The sequence below is a fragment of the Scylla paramamosain genome, chromosome 13 (genome assembly GCF_035594125.1).
Source record: "Scylla paramamosain isolate STU-SP2022 chromosome 13, ASM3559412v1, whole genome shotgun sequence".
Lineage (NCBI taxonomy): Eukaryota > Metazoa > Arthropoda > Malacostraca > Decapoda > Portunidae > Scylla > Scylla paramamosain.
In genome coordinates, this window is record NC_087163.1 from 13,452,085 (window position 1) to 13,461,290 (window position 9,206).

Sequence of the window (9,206 nt, forward strand, 5' to 3'; positions counted from 1 at the left end):
TAACACTCATTCAGAGAGCAGCTTCAAGGGCAGCGGAATTGTAGTATCAAGGCTAAAGAAATTGAACCTAGCAGTACCCAATAGTAAACGTTGTACTTCGAGACCTGAATACTCTACTTAGGAAGGACGAAAAGAAGCATCTGTCACCTTACCTTCCATCATCTTACTTTCACTTTTTGCTCTCCTGCCTCTGATTAATTCACACCCATAATTCTCGTGGAGGGAAGACTTTAATAGTTATTGTTTCCTTTGTGTGTGACCTAGAGGCAGCTGAAGTAGAGTGGGTGCGGGAAATGCTCCCAGTATTCCGTGACAAAAATGTATATTCGTATATGAAGGGCTTACTAGTTCTTTTAGTGACGAGTGTGTGTGTGTGTGTGTGTGTGTGTGTGTGTGTGTGTGTGTGTGTGTGTGTGTGTGTGTGTGTGTGTGTGTGGCTATTGTTTTTAACCTCTTATTTTTTTTGTAACTTTTTTTTATGCCTTTCATGCCTTTGTTTTCGAGAAGGTCAAGGAAACAAAAAAGAAGGAAGATAAGGAGAGAGAGAGAGAGAGAGAGAGAGAGAGAGAGAGAGAGAGAGAGAGAGAGAGAGAGAGAGAGAGAGAGAGAGAGAGAGAGAGAGAGAGTGGTGTGTGTGTGTGTGTGTGTGTGTGTGTGTGTGTGTGTGTGTGTGTGTGTGTGTGTGTGTGTGTGTGTGTGTGTTGAGGGATTTCCTTTATACTAAAACAATAGCAACAGCCGGGATAAAAACAATATCAACGTCCTCAATAACAATCCCACTAACATAATTTTTGATAGCACGGCAAACGACAGCATCATCATCATCATCACCATCAACAAGAACAATATAAGAACAAAATAACAGAAAACCTAGGAAATGACACACCTCTTAATTTTCCTTCCATTACTACTACCACTATTACTACGGTTTACCCACTCGAGATAAGGACCAGTGAGGAAAACGGCGTCAGAGTGGTGTTCTTCACCACTACAGCTGCTTCCTGAAGTACTTTTCGGTATGGCTAACGGATGTATGATTACACTGAATTTCGGTATAGAGATCGTTCCTGTCGGCGCCGAGATATCGTAATCTGCCTTGTCTAATATTTTTTGATAATCGCTTCTGAGAGTTAACAATAGAAATATTATGTAACATTAACATGATTTTTAGACCAGGTTCCCTATTTCCGTTGCCAACTTTTACTTATACTGCGGAATACTATTAAAACTTTTTTCTTAACAATCATGAAGACTAATACAAACCAAATATATTGATTAAAAGTTCATGTTATCATTCTTGTGTGGGACGATTAATAAATAAAAATGCAAATTATTGCATTAGATCAAGAACTAAAGAATATAATGTGAGGGAATGCTTTGTAAATGTAAAGTGTATACATGCAGACGCTAAGTCTAGGCTAACCCCTTATTATTTTTTTTTCTTTTAACGTCCTGCTAATAAACTGCCACGTTAACACTTGCCTTACGATCATAGCTCACACTCTGCACACCTTGTAAGTACATCTGCTATCAGCTGGCGCCAAAACACCCAAAACTCCGTTATCTTAGACTAATCTCGATGTTACGTGAATCAATAGAGGTCTTTATTAACATTGTACTCGTACAAGTATGCCTTATTTATTATGCGTGAAATTAGCACTTGTGACATTATAATCTTCAGGATCTACATGAATTTGAGGAATAGTTGAGCGTCGTCTTGAGTAACGCAAGCAACATCCTCTTCGATCGACTATTTTCGACGCGCATTTCAGGAAGATAGTAGGGCGGGAAACAAAACCCTCCGGTGCCGTGTCCGTAAGTGTCCAGCTGTACGGAGCTGTCCGGGCTTTGTTTACAAACAAAAAGGCAGACGGCTACATACAGCGATTCATGTACACAGTTGGTCGCCTATCCATGGATGTCCGGCCAGTGTTTTGAAGCACAGGGAGGCATATGGCTTCATTTTTTCCTAAGAAAAACTGTTCATAAATCCAATACACCGATATATTTTGGAAAAAAAAAAAGTGTATGCATCGTTATACTGTGTACGAAATGTAGTCAGGAATCATTAAATAACCTTTATGCAGTGATCAAAATTACATTACACAATGAACAATGATATAGGTTTGTTCACTTGGTTTGATGATTATAGAAAAGCTCTTATTGTAAAAATACCATTTTTGTTATATATTCGGAGTTTGTAGTAATTACTGTTGTAAGATATTTTTAGTACATTGTAAACATGTCTTTCTCAGCCAAAGGCGCAAAAAAAAAAAAAAAAAAAAAAATCATGTGTTCTTCATTAAATTAACAATTTCCCCTTTTTCTCCTCCCAAGATAACTGAGAGTCCCCAGTTCTTGAAGTAAAATTTCCTTCCTTCATCCCTAAATTGAGCCAGTCTTCTCCGTAAATCTTCAGCCATGTTGACACTCGGACGCCTATGGATAGCTTTCTTTATCAACAAGTCTTTGTTTGTATACAATCGCTTCTGAGCATGCGCATTTCGTGGGAGGACGCCTGCATACAGCCGGACGCTCACGAACACACCGGGTGCGGTGTCCTTGGCAAATGACAAGACACTTTGTTACTCCGCTTCAAGTTTGATACACATGACATTAAAACTTTAGATAATGCTTCATGTTTCATTTTACGGTTGAGTTATGCGTGGCAAATCCACACTGACTGACAAATTCGTTATGATGTTAAGCGCGAGAAAATAAAACAATTAGATCCACTTAACAGATGTCATCCAATATGCATATGATACTTTGCAGTATCTTCAGCACTTATCTTAGCTTGGAAGACTTCAATGGACACATCACCTCTGCTGACATCATGTGAACAAGCAATAAAATTATAAACTTTCTAAGGGATTTCGTTCACAGATGTTCGGTTCGTTATAGCGGGGTCGAGCTGTTCAAGTGAAAGTTCTTAGTGTCGGTTATAACGGGACTCAAGTTACCACTACGCTGGAGCAGGTGCGCTCCTTGTCGTGTGGGGATTGCGTGTGTATTTCCATGTGTTTCACCTAAGCCTGAAAAGAACAATAATTAGGTGCTGCAAAGAAATTCTTCTCAACACAACACTCTTGGTAACATAGGATGCACGCTCTTTCCTAAGGGGCACCGCAGTGCTACTTTATGAAAAAATAAATAAATAAAATAAAATAAAATAACAAAAAAAAATAATAATGTCTCTTCACTAAATGCTAATAAATGAGGTTATTACACAACCACACACAAAGTTCTCGTTAACATTTCCTGAGTTAGGCTGGCAAGATGGCGGGTACCTGGCGGCCTCGTCGACAGGATAGCATCAAGGACACCATCTCCTACTGCTGCCTCCTTTATGTATTATTGTAACAAGTAATATGTAATGCTCCCATCAAATGCTATGCCCCGTCGTAGAACGCGTGTGAACGAAGACCCCATGTACATAATGCGAGCTAAAATTAATGCAAGTCAGTCTGCCTATCTCTTCTTTACATATGCACAAAAGCTATTAACAGGAAAAATCAAAAGGCTTGTTAGACTGTGTAACAATAACAAGGAACTTAAATGAACGTGTCTCCGCCGCAAGTGTCCCTCTCACTCTTCTCCCCAGGCGGCGCTAAAGGGCAGACATTTTTTTCTTATCCACTAAAGGCCAAGACGTGGCGTCATTTAGCTTTGGAAAAGTTCAAGATTAATTTCGTCACGGAAGCCTCCTTAGTCATTAGAATAAGACATGCAATCTAAATTGTCACTATCGTTGCTAATAAAAATAATACCGTAATTGTAATTATTTATACACAAGACAACATCACCATCACCACCACTAATACTGTTGTTGTTGCTGCTACTACTACTACTGCTGCTGCTGCTGCTGCTGCTGCTGCTGCTGCTGCTGCTGCTGCTGCTGCTGCTGCTGCTACTACTACTACTACTACTGCTACTACTGCTACTACTACTACTACAATTACTGCTGCTGTTGCACTTCCACTGCTTCTACTGCTACTACTACCATTACTACTACTACTACTACTACTACTACTACTACTACTACTACTACCACCACCACCACTAGTACTACTGCTGTTACTACTACTACTCATTTTGATGGGAACTGTATTTCTGAGTCGTCATAAGGATGCGAGCGAGTGAGGCGGTAGTGGTAGAGTTGCGGAGGTGAGAGTTGCTCGTCGGCCTTGATCTCTTACTCGAGCTGCCTCGTGCCCGCCTCACCTCACCACAGCGCCGATAAGTTCATGCGGGGTCGAGCTAGTCTTGCAGAGCCCTCCTGCCTTGTCACACCAGCACTGTTGTGACTTGATTCACGAATGAAGACAAGAAGTGAAACGTGACAGAAAGGGAGGGCGAGTGGCATGGGTTACACATTTTCTTTTTTTTTCTCATTTTAATTTTTTTATTGCCTGCTGGGCTCACTCAGGGGCCCAAAGAGAAGGGACTGACAGAAAGGGCATTTCAAGGCAAAAACTGGATTGTTTGTTTGTTAATGGAAGGAGATACAGTCGTGCACACTAATAACCTAAGTTACTGAACAACACTACCGAACCCATTCCCTGAAGAACGTTATCGTATATAACATTGTAGCAATCATTCGGATATTTGTTGATGTGATTCTTCAATGCCGACTGTTAAAAAAAAAAAAAGTTTACTTCATAATCTGGCACTAAGTTTCGAATAGGTGTATGCGAGACAATATTGCACGTCCTAAAAAACAAAGCATTTACTATTCCTTGATTCACATATAACCTGATTATTTAGCGAAAAAAAAAGACATGATAAGGACCATATAGCTGTAAAGAACCTGCAACAGGATTATGGTAATGGGAATGGTTACAGGAGCGATGGGATGCAGGATTATCAAGGATGCTTTCCTATTCCGCATTGAGGTGTCAGGGGGCAGCACCTAACTGGACGTAAAACACTGGACGTAAAACACTACATCAATGCACAAAGGAAAATGGAAGAAAATGCCTAATGCACTGTTTTCTCATCGATTCTTAACATCCGTGAAACACCGCACTACCGCAACATAACTTGAGACAAGACACACGTCACCTTTCTCAACACTTAACTCTTGGCGACTTTCCAATTTTCTTTTTCGCCTCCCACGGTCCAGCATGTTCCGTGACTTAATAATAAAGCCACAGCAACATTTCCTACACCACTGAATCTACACTCAACTGCCACATGAAAGACGGGGATTGGTGCTCACGATACAAAATTAAAAATAGAAAGTGGAAAAGTAGGATTCCCACTAACCCGTTACTTATTTGGCGGACCTAAAATTAACGTTAATTAACTTACATTCCCTGTCATCCTTTCCTGGGTACGAATAGCATCTGCGTTCACAAGTACGTGCAGATGGAATTAAAAAAAAAAAAATCTAATTGTTTAAACTACTAACTCACCAAGAGCGAGGCCCAAGAAGAGCGTGACAACTTGCACTGCGCACCGCAACATGTTCCAAGACAAACTGACACGGTAGGCGGGAGCCGCGGGACGTTCCATCCGTTGCCTTGTGTTCGCTGCGAGACTGATGGTGCCAAGTACTGATTATTTGCCATTGGGGACAGTGGAGGACACCGTAGGTGCTTCTTGCTGTGGCATACACGATGAGGGGGAAACAGACATGCATTGTGAATGTGAAGGCTGATTACAGAGACAAAGAAAGTTTTAATGCATAGAGTTCCAGTTTTCGCCAGAAAGTGTAAACCAACAAGTGTTATTCAGCCACGCTTTTTCGTTTAACCACCACTTCTTGATTATCACCTTTTTATTTATTGCTATAGTTTTATTTTCCGTGATCTGAGTGGATCACCAAGGAAAGCGACTTGCCAATAAGAAAATAGTCTAACTTTTTTTTTTTTTTATTTTGGTTATCCTAATGATAAACGAAGATTATCAGAAACTTATAACTATATATACAAATTTTCTTGGCTTCTGTAATAATGGGCTACTTTTTCTTTGACCAGTAAGATTCCAATTGAGGATAAAAGGTTTTCCTTAATAACCAAAGAGCTGTGATTAGCCTTATATCTTGCTATTCTCAGTTACGGCCTAGGAAAACATTTTAATGTTTATGTATGTACGTAAACATAACTGTATTTATCATTCATCTTTCTTTTTTACTGATTTGAGATATAAACCTCGCTACGAATGCAGTAACTTACGGCATCTTGACAAACTTTTTGAGTATACTGAATCAGTAGATATCTGAACTGTCTATTCTAATAGGTTAAACCACATTCCTCGCTACTTTCATTTACTTATTTATTTATTTATTTTTTTCAATTCAGTTTATTTCATTGTCATAAGCATACACATATAAATTATATACATTACAAATACATATGTAAATAGTTTGCCTGACAAAGTGGACTTATACCTCATGTTATTTTTGCCCTCCTCTTTTGGAGATTTTCTCAATTTAAAATACGAGGGCTAATTTATTTTACATCAATTTTTAGTTTTATACTAGCTTCGATAACATTATCTTAATAAGAAAAGCAACCTTACATTTTTTTTACATGTTACTTAAATATGTCTTGATTCTGTACTTGTATTCTAATAAACATTGATGACCTACCTTTCTTGTCGTGTTGCTTTAAATTCAAATGTTTTGTGTATCATTGCAGTCCTTCCTTGTGGTAGATGAAGTTTGCCTCTGTTTTTTGGTAGGGTAGGAGTGGATGTCTTCACTAGTGTTAATAATTAAACATGTCTCTCAATGCTCGTGGAACCAATTGTTTTATATATTCATACATTAATTTTACAACACTATACATACATACATATATATATATATATATATATATATATATATATATATATATATATATATATATATATATATATATATATATATATATATATATATATATATATATATATATATATATATATATATATATATATATATATATATATATATATATATATATATATATATATCTTGAGAAAATTATAGTATTCCGATCTTTTAAACAATGGTGCAGAATGATTCCTGGATCTTCATGATGTGATAACTCTGACCGATTTTTTTTGTAATTTCAAAAAAATGTTGAATATAACAATCATTTGCTGTTCCCCACATTTCCACACCGTAGGTAATAATATGTGGATATATAAAACTATTGTATAGGTTTATCAGAGTTGTAGGGCTCAACAATTTCATGACTTTACACAAGAACCCAATACTTTTTGCTATTTTGTTTTTCATGTAGTTAATATGTTGTAACCAAGACAACCTATTATCAATTATTACTCCGAAAAAAATGTTGATTCAACATTTCTTAACTTTGTTAATATAAACAACAACAACTGAATTAGTTTTATCAGCTTTACTTCTATTCCTAAATTCATGTAGTGAGTTTTTGAGATATTCAATGAGAGTTTATTTGTACGAACCCAATTCATCAGCTTCATCAACTCATGATTAATTGGAATAACCATTTGATCAATATCAGAACCTTCAGATATTTGAACAGTGATCTCCATTCTTGGAGACTTCAATGTTCACCAGCTTTGGCTTTCCTCTCCCTTCACAGACCATCCTGGTGAAATAGGCTTCAACTTTGTTATCCTCCACGACCTAGAGCAATTGGTACAACACCCTACTCGTATTCCTGACTGTCTTGGAGATACGTCCAACATTTTTGACCTTTTCATACCCTCTAATCCTACTGCATATGCTGTTACCCTATCTTCTTTGTTGGACTCCTCCGATCACAGTCTCATACCTGTATCTTGTCCTATCGCTCCAATCTCTCCTCGGGATCCCCCCTAAGCAGAGGTGCTTCTGGCGTTTTGCCTTTGCTAGTTGTGGGTTGGAGGAAGTATTTTGCTAATTTTCCTTGGAATGACTACTGCTTCCGTGTCAGAGACCCATCTCTGTGTGCCGAGCGCATAACAGCTGATAGTGTCTGGCATGGAGGCGTACATTCCTCACTCTTTTTCTCGACCTAATCCTTCCGAACCTTGGTTTAACACAACTGGTTCTCGTGCTATACATGACAGAGAGATGTCCTACAAAAGGTACTTGAGCCTTCCATCACCGGAATCTCGTGTGCTTTATATTTCTAACCGCAACCATGCCAAGTCTGTTCTCCGACTAGCCAAAAACTACTTCATTAATAGAAAGTGTCAAAATCTTACAAGATCTAACTCCCCTCGTGACTTCTGGCACCTAGCAAAAAACATCTCCAATAACTTTGCTTCTTCTTCTTTCCCTCCTTTATTTCTACCAAATGGTACCACTGTTATCACATCTATCTCTGAGGCTGAACCCTGCTAAAAACGCTACATTGGATGATTCAGAGCTTGTTCCTCCCTCTCCTCCATCCTCTGACTACTTGCTACCTATTAAAATTCTTCCCAATGATGTTTTCCATGCCCTCGCTAGCCTAAACCCTCGGAAGGCTTATGGACCTGATGGAGTCCCTCATATTGTTCTCCGAAACTGCGCCTCCGTACTTGTACCTTGCCTAGCCAAACTCTTTCAACTCTGTCTGTCAACAATTAGCTTTCCTTCTTGCTGGAAGTTTGCCTACATTCAGCCTGTTCCTAAGAAGGATGACCGTTCTGATTCCTCAAACTACCGACTTATTGTTTTAATTTCCTGCCTATCTAAAGTTTTTAATCTCTTCTCAACAGGAAGTTTCTTAAATATCTATCACTTCACAACCTTTTTTCTGATCGCCAGTTAAGTCAAGGCCGCTCTACTGGTGATCTGGCTTTCCTTACTGAGTCTTGGTCATCCTCTTTTAGAGATTTTGATGAAACTTTTGCTATTGCCTGAGACATATCAAAAGCTTTTGATAGAGTCTGGCACAAAGCTTTTATTTCCAAACTACCCTCCTATGGCTTATATCCTTCTCTCTGTAACTCCATCTCAAGTTTTCTTTCTGACCGTTCCATTAATGCTGTGTTAGATGGTCACTGTGTAATAGGCACTACCTTGCATGAAAAAGAATAGATATAGGAGTAGAATTAGAAAGAAATTAGAGACGCGTTAGAGAATCTAACGCCAGTATTAGAAGAACTGTGCAAGAGGTGAACAGGACGTTGAATTGACAACAGCCAAGCTTAACTATAAACAGCCGGTTTGTTTTATGCCCATTCAGCTTGTTAAAGGCTTACCTCCCATTGGATGGAAATTAAAACGTCATTCATTTTGCTTAAAAATACTGGTTATGGAA

At 38.5% G+C, this 9,206-nt stretch overlaps 1 protein-coding gene across 2 annotated transcripts in view; it reads right to left on the reverse strand.

Annotated features, from left to right (window-relative positions):
- The window catches only part of LOC135106442 (probable chitinase 2), a 33,016-nt gene extending 27,442 nt beyond the window's left edge, over positions 1-5,574 (reverse strand). Inside the window, exon 1 of one of the 2 annotated variants that reach the window (XM_064015451.1) lies at positions 5,418-5,574. In XM_064015451.1, coding sequence (XP_063871521.1) covers positions 5,418-5,517 — 100 coding nt within the window. In that variant the 5' untranslated portion in view covers positions 5,518-5,574. The remainder of the gene's footprint in view (positions 1-5,417) is intronic. The other variant, XM_064015452.1, reaches the window with a different exon arrangement.
- Positions 5,575-9,206: the final 3,632 nt, after the last annotated feature.